This window comes from Rhinoderma darwinii, chromosome 5 (genome assembly GCF_050947455.1).
Source record: "Rhinoderma darwinii isolate aRhiDar2 chromosome 5, aRhiDar2.hap1, whole genome shotgun sequence".
Classification (NCBI taxonomy): domain Eukaryota; kingdom Metazoa; phylum Chordata; class Amphibia; order Anura; family Rhinodermatidae; genus Rhinoderma; species Rhinoderma darwinii.
The window spans coordinates 297,252,844-297,272,226 of NC_134691.1; the positions used below are offsets into that span (position 1 = coordinate 297,252,844).

The 19,383-nt window shown below is 40.2% G+C and overlaps 1 protein-coding gene across 1 annotated transcript in view; it reads right to left on the reverse strand.

Annotated features, from left to right (window-relative positions):
- RAPGEF5 (Rap guanine nucleotide exchange factor 5) overlaps nucleotides 1–19,383 on the reverse strand; it is a 236,998-nt gene that overhangs the window by 84,924 nt on the left and 132,691 nt on the right. Inside the window, exon 9 of the mRNA XM_075827325.1 lies at nucleotides 7,077–7,199. Within this exon, the coding sequence (XP_075683440.1) occupies nucleotides 7,077–7,199 (123 nt within the window). The remainder of the gene's footprint in view (nucleotides 1–7,076; nucleotides 7,200–19,383) is intronic.

Genomic DNA, 19,383 nt, shown 5'->3' on the forward strand with positions numbered 1-19,383 from the left:
AAACCATGTCGGAATCAGCGCAACAAAGGCTCCATATATCCCTCTATTGACTTCAATGGGAGGCAGAGGCAAATTTTTTCCTGGGCAGATTTTGACCGATTGAGGAAGAAAAAACGGCATGCCCTTTCTATGAGCAGTTTCCGTCTTTGAACCTCCATTGAAATCAATGGGAGGCAGGAAAAAAGCGCAGCTTGTTTGAAGCTTTTTCTGCTGCGGTTTTTGACCAAAAACTGCCCGTGGTTTTTGCATTTGATTCTTACAAAATAGCCTAAGAAAAACGCAGCTAAAAAGCTTAAATAAAACGCTGCCATTTCAAAATCAGCCTAAAAAGTTCGGAAGGAATTTTGAGGCAGATTTTTTCTGCCTGACCAAACCTCTGTGTGAACTCCCCCTTAAAGTTTTGACACACATCCCACCTCACTTCTTATCCAGAGGAACAGAGTTTCTGTGTGTTTTCAGGCATGATACCCATACTAGCTTCTTTCTGAAATTTAAACCCAAGGCGGAAGTCTTCACAGCACACCTTGATACTTATATGAAAAACATAGGGTCAGCAGGAGCCAGGATACAGCTAGTTAATACCACATGCTGGCTATATACATAAGGTAGCTGTACAAGTGCTCGGTTAACTGCTATCTCCCCTGACCACCCCAAAAATATCCATGTCCTGCCAGCTGAGAGGGCTCCACAAGGAGAGGGGGTTAAGGCTCTGCCAAACACCCCAAAGGGGAACAAGGGATCGGGCATCTTGAAATACAACATGTATGATCTTTGCTTCCCCCAACCACAGTTGGGCTGCCCCCGTACAAACTAAGCTGCGTTTAGAAATAATAATTTTTCATAAGATTTTGCCCCATTTCTAGAAATTAAAGATCACAATTCCATTAACAATTTTGCGATAGCCACTTATTGCTAATATCCATTCACAAGGGAAGATTCTTAATAGAGAAGATCATATACGACCATAAAACTCCCCATCTAAATGCAGCATTATCCGTCAACATTTATCCATCAACATGTGTATGGCTAGCTGTAGTGTCTAAACAACTGGTGACCCAGAAGTAAATTTAGTGTGGCAGCTTTTATCACAGGACTCAAAAAGGAAGCGGACCATTTCATAATCCACTAAAAACTGCTCCCTCATGGCTGATACTTTAAAAATATATGCATGACGTATGGAAGTCTCACAATGTATCCACTATAATCTTGGCTATTCTTTCTCAAATCAGTGTAAACAAACCAAAACAAATTGCAAAACAAAATAAATGTCTACTTGTAGCCCAATGATTGTATTTAGCATTTGTTGCACTGTTTTACCCTCTTGATGAGGAAAGTGTCAACTATTCATTGCAAAACAGACATACAGAATGTCTGGCAAGAAATTAAGAGGTTTAAAGCATCGAGTCACAAACTTTTCAAAGTAACTAATATATATCCTTGCTCCTCTTGAAAGAGGATAAGAAGCCTTTCCCCAGAATTAAGGAAAATTAACCAATATGATAGTAACAAGTTCTGAATCTCATAAAGTCCACATCCCAAAATAGAACCTAGTCTTTGGTAGGCTGTGCCCGAGTTACAATTTATCACAGATTTGCAAAGAAGCAAGAACTATATGAATGGTACAATTCACCAAATACGAAGTGTGAACACAAAGCTGTAGTTGTTCGGTAAAATATCAAAAACTGTCAAACAAACCAAGTAACCAACCCACCCTCCATAAAACAAAATCATAGCGAAAAGCCTCAGCAAAGCTCACAATGACATATTTACATCTCTGCATTCATGATTAATGCTTCAAATATGTTGGTATAAAAAGTCATTCAGAAGAAAAAGCATGTTAGACATAATGAGGAGTGTTTCACTGTAGACGAAGGAAATCAAATAAGGCTTCTCTATCAGTGGTGTCTGGGCTGAAATGGGCACGTGCCAGGACTTCATTTCTGCCTAAAATAATGAATGAGCGACATGGAGTTGGGCATCCATCACAGCACAGCCATAACTGTTATCTCAGAAACACAGATGAATCTTGTACTTGTATTGGGATAAGAAAAGTACATAGGAAGACCCAGAAGACGTTATCGATCTAAAACACATGACAGGTGTTGTGTAATGTAAAGCTGAACAGTACTCTTACAGCCGCTGTATATTTCTGATAAGTAGCTAAAGTCTCTAGAAACGGGAAGACTTGAGAGCTAAATGGACATAAAAAATGCAAAATATGAGTAGAAACATATAAAAGAAGTGGGTTCTCTCTTAAGTATATATGTAACAGTCTTTCTCCACCTCACTAAACTGATGAAACAGGATACTATTAGGGTGTATTTACACAGTGCAGTTTTGCCACACGGTCGACACCCGCACTGCAGTTACGCATGTGTTTTTATCGCGGTTTTGTAGTTCGCATGGCCGCATATCAAAAAAATGTGGGAAACCCGGAAAGAGAGAGAGAGAGCGCGAGAGAGAGCGAGAGAGAGCGAGAGCGAGCGAGAGATATGCTTTTTGTAGATGCTCTACCCTCCGGCTAATTGATGGCGGTCCTGACAGTGGAGCTTCCCTATGTTAACTCAGAATTCCCCTATAGGTTATTGGGATTTTCTAAACCTGACATGTAATATTTATGAATAACTGGACATTTGTTCTATTAACTGGTGATCATACAGAGTGGCAACATGAGATATGGCCATCTGCCAGACTCTTCTCATGCTGCACCCATCCTGTGGAACTCACTGCCCTGGAATATTAGACTTGCTCCTAACATTCCCAGATTTAAGTATGCCTTGAAAGCTAATTTCTTCAAGGAGACTTATGCCACATAACCATAGCCCATGGCCCATACACAACCGGATCTTGTCACAAATATCTACTTGACTCTGCTATGTCTTCAGCTAGCTACCCTTGATGTGTTGGCTGGGTGACGGGTTCATGCAGCTTTATTTATACTACCTTTGCCATTACAACGGGCAAGTTCCCTGGATATAATTTAGCTATTGTTCCTATTGTGTCACTCCTCCCAGTACATTCAGATTGTAAGCAGTGAGGCAAGCACCACTCTCCGTTTTGTCTCATTATTTGTTCCTTTGTTTTGAATATTTGTCATTTCACTTGTTTGTCAATTCCTAAATAGTAAACCGCTGCAAAATATGTTTGCACTATATTAATAAAGTTACCATTGAGCGTCAGAGATACGCATGTACGTAATGTATTAATGATTGTCAAAAATGCTAAGAATTATATAAACAGGGGGGGGGGGGAGAGTATATATAGTTAATATACAAAAAAATATGTATATAAATATATGCACCAAAAGGGTAGACTGGATGGATTTGTAGGTTATTTTCTGCCGTTAAATTGTGTTACTATTGTTTCTATTATCAGCTAATACTAAAAGTTAGGGTGCCACTGCTTTACAGTAGGGAGATCATAAACAACTGCTCTATTATTTCTATAGAAAAGCATATTACCTCATAAGTCATTGTCCACAAAACATTCAGTTTTATACTGCTATAATAATGTCAATCATAAGATATACAGTGAAATACTTTTTTCAAGAATAAAAATGTATACATTTCCAAAAGGCTGGTATAATGCAGTATTTTTATAGCTCACAACGTGCCTCCTGGCTAAGCAACAAAATTGCCAGTATAAGGCTGTGGAACGAGTTGACACAATAGATGACATTGACATAACTTTGCTACAAATACAACATCTGTGGAAAATGACTAACAGCAATTGGAAGAAAAAAACAAAAACAATAGCAAATAGAAAAATAAATTATATAAATCCTGCAGTATATCAAACATTACTGTATGTCAAGTTGCAAAATTCAAACAAATCCTCCTACTTTCATGACAAAAACTGCAAAGGACAAGGGACAGACCTCGGACCAACTAGTGAGCCCCTGCTTACATCAAAAAAAGGTAAATGAGTCTGATGGCTCCCATCTCCATACACTGCATGTACAGGATGCAGAACAAGTCTTTCTTGTACTTGTAGTAAACCCCACTAGCGGTAAACCATCATGCCCCCTATGGACCAGATCTACAAAAATTTTTACTCTAGAGACCATATCCACGGTGCCCACTGTCACCCCTGCTGAGCAAGGGTCTGTTGCTTTCCCTTTGTTGGGGTTTTGGTGTTTTTGACAGCAAGAGTGCAGCCTGACATGTTATTCCCCCCCCCCCCCCAAAAAGGAACCCTGAAAAAACCCTCAGCGTGAACAGAGCATAATGCATATTGTATGTCCAAAGGGGAGTAGAAGTAGGGACTCTAAGTGTAGCCCATTGCACCATTAAGTTAATTAACTATTACACCGCACTAAATACTAGAACTCTGTCCCCCAAGGAGTAGAAAATTAACCTAATTAGCGTTTTCTTATCTGACTGACATCACACCATAGTGATCTTTCAGTCAATAATAATAATACCAAAAAAGTTAATTAACTCCATAAGGACTAGTCTACTTTTGGCCTTAAAGGGGTTATTCCACAAGAACTTAACAGGATAGGTGATAAGTGTTTGATCACTGGGGGTCCTACCATTGGGACCCCCACCGATCAAGAGAAGGGTGTCCCCAGTCCCCATTTATTCTCTATGGGACTGCCGGAGATAGCGGAGTACAGGGCTCAGCTATCTCAGGCAGTCCCATAGGGAATAAATGGAGCGGCAGCGCGTATGTGCTTCATTCATTCATTTAGGAAACTCGGGAGCCCCAATCTCTTGATTGGTATGGCTCCCATCGGTGGGACCCCCAGCGATCAAGAACTTAACACTTATTGTTGTGGTGGGATAACCCTTTAAAGGGGTTTTCTTGGAAATAAAGAAAAATGAAATAAGTCAAAAATACATTACCATAAATTCAATTATTTATAAACGCTAGTCTTGTGCGTAATTATTAGGTTAATTAAAATGGCCACCATCACGTTAGTAAACACAAAACCTGACCTATAATGGTGAGCACACACAGCAGGACGGATTGCGTCAGGACACAGTGCCTGAGACCGATGTAAGCCCTCCTTCCTGTTCTGGCTCAAGTCTCACGCCTGCTTCTCGTCCCTCCTCCTTACCACTTCACATGTGTCTGTACATGCTCTATTCCTGGATAGCCTCATAAGGAAGGTGAACTTTCGAGGAACAGAGCGAGAACAGATACAGTTAAAGTGGTAAGAATGGGGGACAAGACGCTAGCTTTCTGTGAGGGATGTATTCTTACAGCCCACATCTTGTCCCTCCTTCTTACCACTTGAACTGTGACTATGTGCTCTCGGTTCCTAGATAGCCTCTTGGGCACACAGACACAGCTGAGATAGTGTACATGGTGTGATGCATACAGCCTATAGGTCATTCCCTTCCGTAAGGCTGACCGTTTGCCAGTTCATGCCCGTGATGACTGACAGCCAGAAGAAGGAGGGCTTACACCAGTCTTGAGCTCTGTGTCCTGACGCAACTCATCCTGCTGCATGTGCTCTCTATTTTAGGATGGATTTTGTGGTTATGACGACCATTTTTATCATGCCATTGATCACCCCCTAGACAAGACAAGCGTTTATAAATAAGTGACGGTTGAACCAAACGATATATTTTTTTCATTGCAGTATTCCAAGAGCCATAACTTTTTTATTTTTCCATCAACACAGCTGAATGAGGACTTGTTTTTGCGTGACGTGATCATTTTATAGTTTAGGAGGTTATGGATGCCGCAATACCAATTATGTGTAGTTTTTAAAAAAATAAAGTTTTATTTCTTTCCATAAGGCATCATGCACACGACCGTAGTGGTGTGCACGGCTGTGATTTGCAGCTCGGACGGCCGCGAAGTGTCACCCGCGAGCCGCCCGCAAATCACGGGCCGTGCACATGGCACACGTGCATTATTTTGAGAGCATGGACAGCAAAACACGGCCGTAATAAGACATGTCCAGGCTCCTGGGCCATGCACGGACCGTGGAAACCACGGACGTATGCATGGGCCCATTGAAATTAATGTGGCCGCAATTCACCCACAGATTTGCAAGTGAATTGCGGCCGCAAAAATACGTTCGTGTGTGCATGGGGAACTGTAGAATAAGGCCCCTCAAAACAACCCTCTGGTCTCAAAATTATAAATGTGATGGGGTATGGAGTAATAATACCTGGTGCCCTCCAGTTGCCCTGCTATGCCGTGGATCCTCTGAATATAGGCCCCCTATATGTTGTCTCAAATTGGCCGCAGCGCATCACAGACAAAGTCTAAGACACTCCCTCTGTTCAGGGATTGGACGAAACTGCTCACGTGAGCAGCTCTGGACAATCCTTTAACAGTGGGAGTGTCTCAGACTCAGTCCAAGAAGTGCTGTGGCCATTTTGGGATAGCACAGAGGGTACCCTAAAACGGAAGATCCAGGGCACAACTGGAGGGCACCAGGTAATATTACTCTATATACCCCGTCATATTTGAAATGTTCTCCCTGGCGAAGAGGGTCGTTTTAACGGAGGCCTTAAAAGAGCATATTGACAGTCATTAAGGTGTTAAACCCGAACTGTAAAATAAGTGTAAAAATAAATCCATTAGTACCTGATGCAAAATAACTAATGACAAAAATAGGTAATAACCAAAAAATGCAATTAATTAAATAACAATAATAATTAATAATAATAATAACAACAACCCCTAACACGCAAGTAACACAGTGGAAAAAGAAACATGAATAGTCAGCCCTAAGAATGAGACAAATATTTACCCAACTTTTTATACAGAACACAGATGTGAATATAGATATTCTTACCCAAAATTTTTGATGGAACACGCATGAATCAGAACAACAGTTTTAGTACCAGAGACATAATAAAAAAAAAATTATTATATAGGTTGTGTTCACACATTTCGGTCAAATTATTTTTTTTGCTGTGATTTTCACTCAATTGTGGCAAAACAAAATCGAAATGGCAAAAATCACAATTTGACCAGAGCGTGTGAACACATCTTAAATATGCCCGGAATTAAGAGTTGTTAGTCTATGGTCATGTATCATAAATACATTGTCAACATCAATTCGTTTCTCTGTATAAAGTGTTTACTGAAAGATGGTAGAAAAGACCTACTTGGTGTTCCTTTCTGTCAGGTGTCTTAGCCACTGTAGGCAAGATCTGATCCCTCGTCAGCTTCTGTACAAAATCAATGCGTCTGAATTCTTCTCTTCCATGCAATTTGCACATAACTCCGGCCTTGAGAGTTGGAGAAAGAGCAAATAAATACTTAAATCCACAGTCGAAAGACATGGTAGTAATGACAGGTTCACTTAGGACTCATAATATATTCTGCAACAGTTTAATAAATCCAATAGAACAGAGCACGAGTCCCATGTACAGTGTGCCAGCTCAATGCTGTATGAAATTACGCTAAATCACAATCCACTATGTGTGTGACTGATATGCTGACTTTTTGTTTGTTCCTCTCCACCTATTTCCTGTTACATAGAAGAAATGTAACAAGAGGTTAAAGACCCATGGGAAAGCTGGTCAGGAACAAATGTGACATTGGATGAAGAGATGTAGGCTCGTCATTCCTAAAAATAACATTGTAGCACCTCCTTTTCATCTACTTGAGTCCTTGGCCCTGATTACAAAATACGTTTTCAAGTCCAGCGATTAGCAAGAACTTCTACGTGAACTAAAACAGTGCTCAATTCATTTAGAATATTTATGTTTCTGCAAAAGTTTTCATTGATCTTAGAAATCTCAACAGGATTTTAAATCTATAAAATATAATCAAACTAAAAAAAAAATAATCTAATTGTCTCCAACATGTGACTCTCCTCTCCGTCTTGTTGTGAAAATACAACTCCCAGCATGCGACCACACTCTAAATTGTAATTTTGCAACGGATAAAAGACAGACATCTTCAGATCAGAATGGAAATATTTGTCTTTCAGACAAAGATTGTTATGTGTATGGTAAAATAAATTCTTATAAAACCTTTTTTAGAGCCCATGCAAGGCGAAAATCTGTTTTCACCCAGGGTAAAGTTGGGTTGGGTTCACACAGAGTTTTTTGCAGGCAGAAAATCTGCCTCAAAATTCAGTTTGGAATTTTGAGGCAGATTTTGCTCTGCCTGCAAGCCGGCGTTGTCGCTGCGTTTTTCGCCCGCGGCCATTGAGTGCCGCGGGCAAAAAAACTACGAAATATGCTTTCTCTGCCTCCCATTGATGTCAATGAAAGGTCAGAGACGTAAAACGGCCAAAGATAGGGCATGTCGCTTCTTTTTCCCGCGAGACATTTTTTCCGCTCGTGGGAAAAAATACGCCTCCGCCGCCCATTGAAATCAATGGGAGCCATTTTCGGCCATTTTTTGACGCGGTTTCTGATGCGGTTTCCGCGCCAAAAAACGTTTAAAAAAAACTCGGTGTGAACTGACCCTTGGATGGGTAAAACCTTGGAATGCTTTGATTCTCGTAAAACATTAACTAAGGAAACTTCATCTGATCTTTTGTCAACTGAAAATCTTAGAATGTATGGCGAGCTTAAAAGGGTATTCCCATCTAAGACATTTATGGCATATCCAGGGGATATGTCATAAAAATCTGATAGTTGCGATTCCCAGCTTTGGAACCCGTGCGTATGTCATGGACAACGGTCCTCCGAACCCCATCCCGCCTGGCCAAGGCATTCATGAGGAAAATGAAAGGAGAGGTGGCCACAAATGTGTGCGGCTCTCTTCATTAACTTCTATGGGGGTTATGGGAAATACCAAGCCGACGGCCACCTCACCAGGCGTGACGGGATCCAGGGACCCCTGCTCTGGACATAGGTATATGTCCCAGAGCTTAGACCGTTGATATGCCAAGGGAATAATCCTTTAAGTTATATACAGATGTAGCAATCCTACTCTTAAGAAATTTCTGCAGTGTGATAACTTATCACTTAAAGGGAGTCTGTGAAATAGGAGAGTTCACGCCTGTCCCCTAGTCTCCTAAACGCACGTGCGTTAATCGGCGAATGTGCAGTACACCCTTTACGTCCACCGTTCTAATCGGCAATACTGCGCATGTTCCGATGACGTCAGACTACACGCGGAAGAGACGGACCTCAGGCATCGCGGAGCAGAAGACTACGGGGTCAGGCGTGAACTCGCCTATTACACTGTCCGTTCCCTGTCAATCAATGGAAGAAGGGAGGGAGGCGGTGGGTGTGGACTGGGGAAAGAAGACAGCATTTTGGAGCAATGGTGACGCCCTCGTTGCTCCAAAATGCTAATTTGCATATACTGAATATAACGATTTTTTTCTGCAAAGGAGGTACTCATCTAAAAAAAGGTAATGAACGTTAGATTCAGGTTAGCCCACTCTATATTGCCCTGTTGATAGTTTGATAGGTTTAAGCTTCTGAAAACTATTGAAAAAAATCAAGTTATAGCTTATTGCCACTGTGTATTTAACGTGTTACAAGTCAAGTTAAACTATGTAAGTACATCCTGCAGATTGATGGTGTCCTACACAGGATTCATTCACCGAACCTGGGGCTGTATTGTGTCTACAAGACTAATCTTAATTATTTCACAGCAGCTTAATCATTTGGAGAAAAATATATCAATAAACCTCCATTTATAATGAAGGAAAAGTATTTGCAATTTTTTTTTCTTTTAGGAGTACCGGAGCTTTTTTCCTTCAAGCATTATAAATGCAAATGTCGATTTTGGGTTTAATTAACATTTAGGAAAATCACAAAAAAATAAACCTGCCGCTATTGTTTACGGCTGTAAAAGAACTAATCACAGAAAACATTTTGAAAACCAGAGAGAGTTAATCTGATTTATTACACATTGAATCTTATTTCAAAATTAAGACTAAAATGCTACATGAAAGACGTTACACGGTCATTGTGCTGCCTCAGGAGTACACAAGTCAGGAAAGGTTGGCTATAAAGGCTCAGGATACACAGACTAGACCTTTTACTACTGTGTATAAAGTAATATGTAGCCTGATCACACACTGCATGTCCTGGATACAGTACTCAGACTCTTTTCAGCCACCTGTTCCAATATTCCCTTTGTGTTACTTTTCTGTGCTGTCTGGCATACTTGCACCAGCACCTGGGTAAGCAAACACAATGCTTTTGCCAGTCTGTAAAGAGACATGGTATGGATAGCATATGAATAACATGAGAGTGATGTGCTTTCTGCTCGGTCATTTTGGCTTCTGAAGACAGCGGGGTTATGCACTGCTTAGATCCTCTTCACATGAGGTTTGTGGTGCAAGTTCTGTGTATATGACTGGAAAATCTCACCTTTTATACGCCGAATGTATATTATACGCCCGACGTCTGTAGCAGAATTCCATATAGTTGAAAAGAACTCTCATTGAAAAATGTATATTACTCGGTATACATTTTTTGTAGGATCCTTGGATTGTACTAGTCAACTAAACTTTTCAATACAATGGTAAAACCAAAAGGTATACAAACATTTACCTATCTACCTGAACATATGCCACAAGGACTCTCATTTACATACATCAGGCCAATTATAGGCTGTGGACACATTCAGAACATACAGCGTGGTGTGCCGACTGTCAAAGTGTTGTGGATTATACATGAGATATTTAGTAAATAGTATATTATTAGAATAATACGAAGATTATAATAATGATAAGACTAATATAACAATACTAAAAGTCAACACATAATTCTGTGATCAGAGAAAAGCTTGATGCCGCAGATGACTCCCCATAGTGTTAAATATTGATAGCAGGGAATATATAAATGCTTATAATACAGTGAAACTTCTCAGTCAACCAACATAAATTTCATTGAAAAGTTGTCTTCTAGGAGGGTGGTCTTTTCAAAGAAAATGACCAGTATGTATGGTGAAACTGAAAATCTCACTGGAAATTTGGTCTGGATAAGTTCATGAACTTAGATTTGATCGATAATAGCTGGAACCTGTGTGTCCGGGAGACACAGGACCAGTGCTCACCGAAGCCGTCAGTCCCACTAACATGACAAATTGGGCTTTGACCGCAGCTTATATATATCCAAGATACATAGAAGCTGTTCCTCAAAAAGTTAAATTTTTGAAAATAAAACCCAATTCAAAACTTGTTCAAAATAAAATAAAACATTAATTTATTTAACAAAATATATTGCCTTCACAGGTTTCCATAGCCCTTAAGGCTTTCATGCTAATAAAATATGTTATGTTCATTGCCATACCATTAAATGGACACTAACTTTTTAAACAATGTATACTCACCTAATAGTATCCCTGATATATATAAACGTTGTCATTTACTTACTGTTAAATTTTAGTTGTTTTATCCATGCAAATTCTGTGTGAAGTTACTGCCACTAGGCGTCTCTCTTCCTGTAACCTGCTGTCCACCCCCGGCTGTTAAGCAAAATCTGTCCCTATTTACAGTACAAAGGAGACTAATTGCAGGAAGTGGGGGGGGGGGTGTCTCTTCACTACCTGCCCATAAAAGTCTATGAAGAGGGCGGGGAGCATGGAGAGAATCACAGATGTGCTGCAGCTTCTGGTAAAAGTTATATGTCACCCCAGTGATGGATTCACAGCTACACTGCTTATTACTGCTGTATAATGTTCTCCATCCTACTAAATGTCAATAAATCCTGGAAGCCAAAGTCACCAGATTTCAAAATACACACTGCATACTTTAACCAGTTTTCCTGCCCGATATTAAAATTTGCGTTTTATGAGACCAAGTATATGCATGATGTAATCTCAATCTTCTCCCCCCTATAGCTAACAATCTCTTATCAGTGTCCCTCCTCCCCTGCACCATGTTAAAATCTTGCAAATGCTCAGTACAGGCTGCAGTTTCCCTTGCTCTGCTCTGTCGTCCGGAAACAGTTTTAATGTAGAATTACAGTGAGTAACTCCATCTGCTGCTTCTATTACTGCAGAGCCAGGAAAACTGAAGTTTGTACTGAGCATGTGTGGGATTTCCGAATGGTGCGGGGGAAGAGTGAGCTTGTCAGCTGTAGGTGGGAGGCGATTGAGATTATATCATGTATATACTAAGTCGCACAATATGCTTATTTTAATATCAGGCAGGAAAACTTTAAGAAAGGATTATACAGCCATTCTTACATGGATTTTCAAGGCAAGTACACCAGTCTCATCACGTCTAAGAGATATATTGAATAATGTATGCAGTTTGTTTTGTGAAATCTAGTAAAAAAAAATCCTCTTTAAAGAGGTTGTCCAGTCCCAAAAAATTGATGGCCTACCTTAGGATAGGCCATCAATATCTGATCCACCGGGATCTGACTCTCGGCACCCTCACCGATCAGCTGTTTTGAAGGGGCTGCCGCGCTCGTACAAGCGTTGCTTCCACTTTATTTACTTTACTGCTTACACTGTGAATCGATGACACAATTGCAGCAGCGGTTCACAGTTTTACAGCCTTCTCCCATTCAGTTCATGGTAGAAGGCTATAATACTATGAACCGCCGCTACAAGTGTTTTGGCGATTCAGCGTGAGCAGCAAAGGAAATGAAGGGGAGGCAGCGCTCTTCAAAACAGCTCATGTGCGGGGGTGCCAGGAGTCGGACCCCGACTGATCATATATTGATGGACCTATCAAGAGGATAGGCCATCAATTTTTTTGGGACTGGACAACCCCTTTTAGCTGACAACAAGACCGATTCTGAGAATTTACCATTAATATTATATCTTGGACCACTGGATGTACATGGGTGATATATGTAATCCTACCATTTTGAGAGCTACAACATATTGAATTAATGAAGTTTCTGACTTTTGAGTCACACAATATAAGTATCTCATGATGTAGTCATCTTCCAAGTGCATAAAATAGTTCCAGTGAAGTTGCTATTGACCTAGTTCACATTATTGCAAGCTCCTGAAAGGCTAGCTTTAATCTAGACAGGACATTTACCAAGTTCCAGAGAAAACATAGAAAGCATGGCAATTCAATTAAAGACAAAGATAGAATTCAAAGTAAGAAGGCATCACAATGCATGATGTGGTCTCCCATGTGCCTTTACTGAAATATATAGCAATAATAAAAGAATGAAACTTATTTTAAAACTTCCTTCACGGAAGGTCATTTTGTACTTAATAGCTAAGGGCAAGAACATTTTTCTATAAATAAGTAGGTGCTGTTTAGACATTCTACTGGAGCCTTTCCACTAGGATTAAATTCTTTATTTAATGAGAGTTTCCAACTAGGTACAGCAGAGGTATTATAACATAGGCAATCGGAAAAAAAACTAGGGAACAATGTAGTGCTGCATATATGAAGGTCTTAGCTATATATGTGAAGTAGTGATGGCCCCGATGTCCTCGTGCTTGACTTTTAGAATAAACAAGTCATTAGAAGAGGGATTGATTAGATGGGGAGAGAAGAAAAGCGAGAGCAAGGAGAGATGTTTCATCTTATCTTTGCGTGTATAACATAATGCTTTGATTGGCAGTTTCCTTCACTGCCAAAGACTTTGAATGGAGCAGCAGGGCACATGACCGGCCACCGCTCTATTCAACTCCTCCTGGCAAGCGGGCTTGTGGTTGGATGGAACGGGAGACATGAGACTTCAGTTCTGGTAATCAGTGGGGGACCTAGCGGAAAGACCACCACCGACCTAACCATTATCACCTATCCAGTGGATAGGTGATAACTTGTTACAACCACAATACCCCTTAAAAAAAAAGTAATTTCTAATTCTAAAAGTATAAAAAACGAATGCCGATGCAGGCCATAATGAAAACCTCGGTAACAGTGATCATAATATAGTTACATTTTACCTATACTGTAAAAAACAAACGCAGGCTGGGAGGGCAAAAACATTTAATTTTAAGAAAGCCAATTTCCCCAGGATGAGGGCTGCAATTCAGGATATGGACTGGGAAGAACTAATGTCAAATAATGGAACAAATGATAAATGGGAGATTTTCAAATCTACTTTGGATAATTATAGTGCAAAATTTATTCCTATAGGTAACAAGTATAAACGACTCAAATTAAACCCCACATGGCTTACACCTTCTGTGAAAGGGGCAATACACGACAAAAAAAGGGCATTTAAAAAATACAAATCTGAGGGTACATCTGCAGACTTTGTAAAATATAAAGAGCTTAATAAAATCTGTAAAAAGGTAATAAAATTAGCAAAAATACAAAATGAAAGGCAGGTGGCCAAGGATAGTAAAACAAATCCCAAAAAATTCTTCAAGTATATAAATGCTAAAATGCCAAGGTCTGAACATGTAGGACCCCTAGATAATGGTAATGGGGAGTTGATCACAGGGGATCAAGAGAAGGCAGAGTTACTAAATGGGTTCTTTAGCTCTGTATATACAACAGAAGAAAGAGCAGCTGATGTAGCCGGTGCCAGTGCTGTTAATATATCAGTTGATATACTGAATTGGATGAATGTAGATATGGTCCAAGCTAAATTAAATAAAATAAATGTGCACAAGGCCCCGGGACCAGATGGGTTACACCCTAGAATTCTTAAAGAGCTTAGTTCAGTTATTTCTGTCCCCCTTTTCATAATATTCAGAGAATCTCTAGTGACTGGTATAGTGCCAAGGGACTAGCGCAGCGCAAATGTGGTGCCTATTTTCAAAAAGGGCTCTAGGTCTTCCCCGGGTAATTATAGACCAGTAAGCTTAACATCCATCGTGGGGAAAATGTTTGAGGGGCTATTGAGGGACTATATACAGGATTATGTGACAATAAATAGCATTATAAGTGACAGCCAGCACGGTTTTACTAAGGACAGAAGTTGTCAAACTAACCTGATCTGTTTTTATGAAGAGGTGAGCAGAAGCCTAGACAGAGGGGCCGCTGTGGATATAGTGTTTTTGGACTTTGCAAAGGCATTTGACACTGTCCCCCATAGACGCCTAATGGGTAAATTAAGGACTATAGGTTTAGAAAATATAGTTTGTAATTGGATTGAGAATTGGCTCAAGGACCGTATCCAGAGGGTTGTGGTGAATGATTCCTACTCTGAATGGTCCCCAGTTATAAGTGGTGTACCCCAGGGTTCAGTGCTGGGACCACTATTATTCAACTTATTTATTAATGATATAGAGGATGGGATTAATAGCACTATTTCTATTTTTGCAGATGACACCAAGCTATGTAATATAGTTCAGACTATGGAAGATGTTCATGAATTACAGGCAGATTTAAACAAACTAAGTGTTTGGGCGTCCACTTGGCAGATGAAGTTTAATGTAGATAAATGTAAAGTTATGCATCTGGGTACCAACAGCCTGCATGCATCATATGTCCTAGGGGGAGCTACACTGGCGGATTCACTTGTTGAGAAGGATCTGGGTGTACTTGTAAATCATAAACTCAATAACAGCATGCAGTGTCAATCACCTGCTTCAAAGGCCAGCAGGATATTGTCGTGTATTAAAAGAGGCATGGACTCGCGAGACAGGGATGTAATATTACCACTTTACAAAGCATTAGTGAGGCCTCATCTAGAATATGCAGTTCAGTTCTGGGCTCCAGTTCATAGAAAGGATGCCCTGGAGTTGGAAAAAATACAAAGAAGAGCAACGAAGCTAATTAGGGGCATGGAGAATTTAAGTTATGAGGAAAGATTGAAAGAATTAAACCTATTTAGCCTTGAAAAAAGACGACTAAGGGGGGACATGATTAACTTATATAAATATATTAATGGCACATACAAAAAATATGGTGAAATCCTGTTCCTTGTAAAACCCCCTCAAAAAACAAGGGGGCACTCCCTCCGTCTGGAGAAAAAAAGGTTCAAGCTGCAGAGGCGACAAGCCTTCTTTACTGTAAGAACTGTGAATCTATGGAATAGTCACCGCAGGAGCCGGTCACAGCAGGGACAGTAGATGGCTTTAAAAAAGGGTTAGATAATTTCCTAGAACAAAAAAATATTAGCTCCTATGTGTAGAAATGTTTCCTTCCCTTTTCCCGTCCCTTGGTTGAACTTGATGGACATGTGTCTTTTTTCAGCCGGACTAACTATGTAACTATGTAACTATGTAATAATGGAGTTACTGTCCAGCATACTCAGCCAACAAGTCACATACATGGCATACAGCACCACTTTCTTTGTAAAAGTAGTATTATTTTTTTTTTTTAAGGGAATACAAATGTAAGGCTCTGTTCACATCGTTTTTGTACACATTTTATGCATACGTCAGGAAATGCTACCGACGTACATAGGATATGACAGCACAATGTATGCCCATAGAGTGTCTTTTTGGCATACGTTAGGGCGGTATGTTCCATCATACTTTTTTTCATTGTATTAAAAGCGTAGTCAGCTATGATTTTCAATACAATGATCTTGCAGCGTTTAATTGTTTCTTTCTAGGGGATGATCCCCGCTGAGAACAACTGCTTTAGAATACATTTATCTGGGAAAATTACTGTGATTCATCAACTTTATGAAGTCAATAGAGCTTTACCATTGAAAGCAGACTAAGCAAATATTCGTTTTATCTAGAAGATCTTCACATATATCCCTTGTCCCTGTCAGTCTCCCTCTAGTTTTCTATGGGATCTGTTCTGGCACATGGGACATAAGTTGTGGTGCTGGAGCTGGATCCAAGAACCAAGAACATTACTTGCACCATTTTTGTGACCGGCTCCCAGGGAGGTCCGGCACTGTATCCTATCTTAATATACTGTTCGCCGGATAAACACCGGGTGCTGCCGAATCCACCTTCAATGGTATATCCCTGTAGATAATATATCTTTAAGACTAAGCTGTCTCCTTTCTGGTCTCTGACGTTTAGCAATAATTGCCATGGGATAAGAATCTATACTTCAGTGCAGCATGAATTCACCTTCCTAGCACATTTCTTCGGTCACCTAAGGAGAAATACAGAATAAATCATGGTTTTTCTACTCTTATTGAAAGCAAACAAAATCTAGATCAGAGGTTAACAAACTATTTTAGTAGACAAACCACTAAAAATGCTGAGGAACTCTTGTCCGTGAGAAAGATAGTTTTGTAGGCTGAAGAAAATGACACAAAATCATTTTTTTTCTTATCCTTAAACTTTAAAGTGGTGTGCCACTATAATGTTACATAGCCAATCGATAGGATATGATAGGATTGATTGTGAGTTTTAACCGCCAGGTTTGTTTTAGTCCCATTTGCTGAACGAAAGCAGGCATGGGTATTCTCTCCCGTATTATCTCTGTATTCTCCGTAACTCTCATTTTTGTCCACGGGGAGATCGCTAAACTAAACCCTACACTCCCCCAGTGAACAGCAATAAAACCAGCCTGTTCTCGGGATCAGTAGGGATCTTAGTCCAATCCCAGCGATCAATTTATTATGACCTATCTTATCAATAGGTCATAATACATTATGTAGGGAAAGCCTCTTTAAAAACTAAAGGGTTGTTCCACAATGTCTCTGACCATAATTTCTGTTCTTTACATAGCTATAAAGTCCTAACGCTTGCTCATCTATTTTCGTAACTCTCATAGAAGTGAATGGAGAGAGACGCTTACATTTGTGGCCACCTCTCCATTCATACTTCACATGGATGCTGCGGCTGCATAGAGCCGGTACAGGCAGAACACAAAGTGTTCATGGGTCTGTATTACAATACTACACAATGTTTCTTGAGAATACCTCCACAATATAGCATCAAAAGGAGCATGCACCAAAATATTTTCTTGTAAATATGCACTGAATACATGAGAAATGTAAACCTCTATGTAAAATCTGAGGCACGTGGAGAAGCAGTATGGGAGCACATAATTCTTTATATACAATATTACAGATCCATACTACACAGATGTGTAATACGGAGTTGTGCATGAGCCCGTATAAACTAATGTGATGAAATGTGGATGACCAATTCAATTGATAATAATTTATTGAGATTAAATCATATAGAGTCTCTTGAAACCAGTTGATTAAAATGACCACATCATAGTCCAACATGCACAGACAATTGTCTTTTGTTGGGTCAAAACCTGTACTATGTTATCAATAAAACTGTTACATTTCTTCACTTATATCTTAGTATAGTAATGTGAGCCCCAACTGAGCATTGTTATCATGTATACAGGTTCCTAATCGGTGGTCCATGGTTTGTCAGCTTCTGTGTGTTCTGCACTTTTAGTCACTTCTGAGGCCTGAAAATATATTTATTGCTCTATATTTTCGCTCCTAATTATCCAGCTTCAGTTAGACAGTTTAGGATTCTTGGATCCATAAGGTATACTTACAGAAAGCAACAGATGCCTTCCATTAGAATCTGTTGCTGGACTTCAAACGGTAACAATAACAGAATGTCAGGTTTTGTTTCCTTTTTTATTTTTACTGGGTAACATTTGCTGACTATAGTATTATGGCTGCATTAATCTGGGCTGTTGCAGCAGTATCAGCTGTAATATACAGCTGACACCCACTGCCTATGGTGCGGGCACACAGCTTCTGTGCCTGCATCATCCCCGAATCTTACAAATATGGCACTTGATGTTAACTACATAGCACCAACGCCATAAATATACGGCGCTTTAAACCATTGGGTTAAAGGGGTTCTTTGGTACTTTAAAGTGGTTATTCGGGAATTTACAAAATTGTCAGCAGGGCAGAGGATAGAATGACATAGAAAACTAACGCACCACCTGAAGTGCTCCCTGCTCCAGCCCTACATGTCTCGGAAGATCCTGCAGCGGTTATGTGCCGTTCATCTGTAACGTACCGGTGCAGCCAATCTCTGGTCTCAGCGATGATGCTACTATGAACGGCAAGTGGCCACTGAGGCCAGTGATTGGCTGCAGCAGCTTGTAACCAATGAGCGGCACATGACCGCTGCAGGATCTTCCGGGACCGGAGCGCCGGAGAATGGGACCTCAGCGCTGGAAAGTGGGGAACTTTGGGGGGTGAGTATACGTTATTTTACTATGTCATTCTATCCCATGCCCTGCTGCCAATTTTGTAAAATTCCAGCTAACCCCTTTAACATTAATAGCTGTAGGATAGGCCATCAATGTTTCATCACTGGCAGCCCGACATCTGGGACCCCTGTGAACCATCACAATGAAGTTGCTCCTATTCCTTGTTTACATAGACTTTAAGGCCCATTCATTGTGTTGATCACAGCGTCTTGGAAGTTGGATAGGGTAAAAATGTTGAAGTCCCAGAGAACCCCATTAAGGGGGTTGTCTTCTATAGACAACTCTTTTCATATGACCTATTAGGCGGAAGCTTCTCCTAGAAATATCAGCTGATTGCAGGGGGTCTTAGTAGTAAAACTTCCTACATTCAACTTACTACTTGAGGATCTTTCATGTGGGAATGGGCTGTGAAAAATTGCATAAAAACAAAAACATTTACAAAAACATGTACAAGAGCTACCATGGAGATCCAGTATGGTTATCTCTGAACGCGAGGCCAGAACTCATTT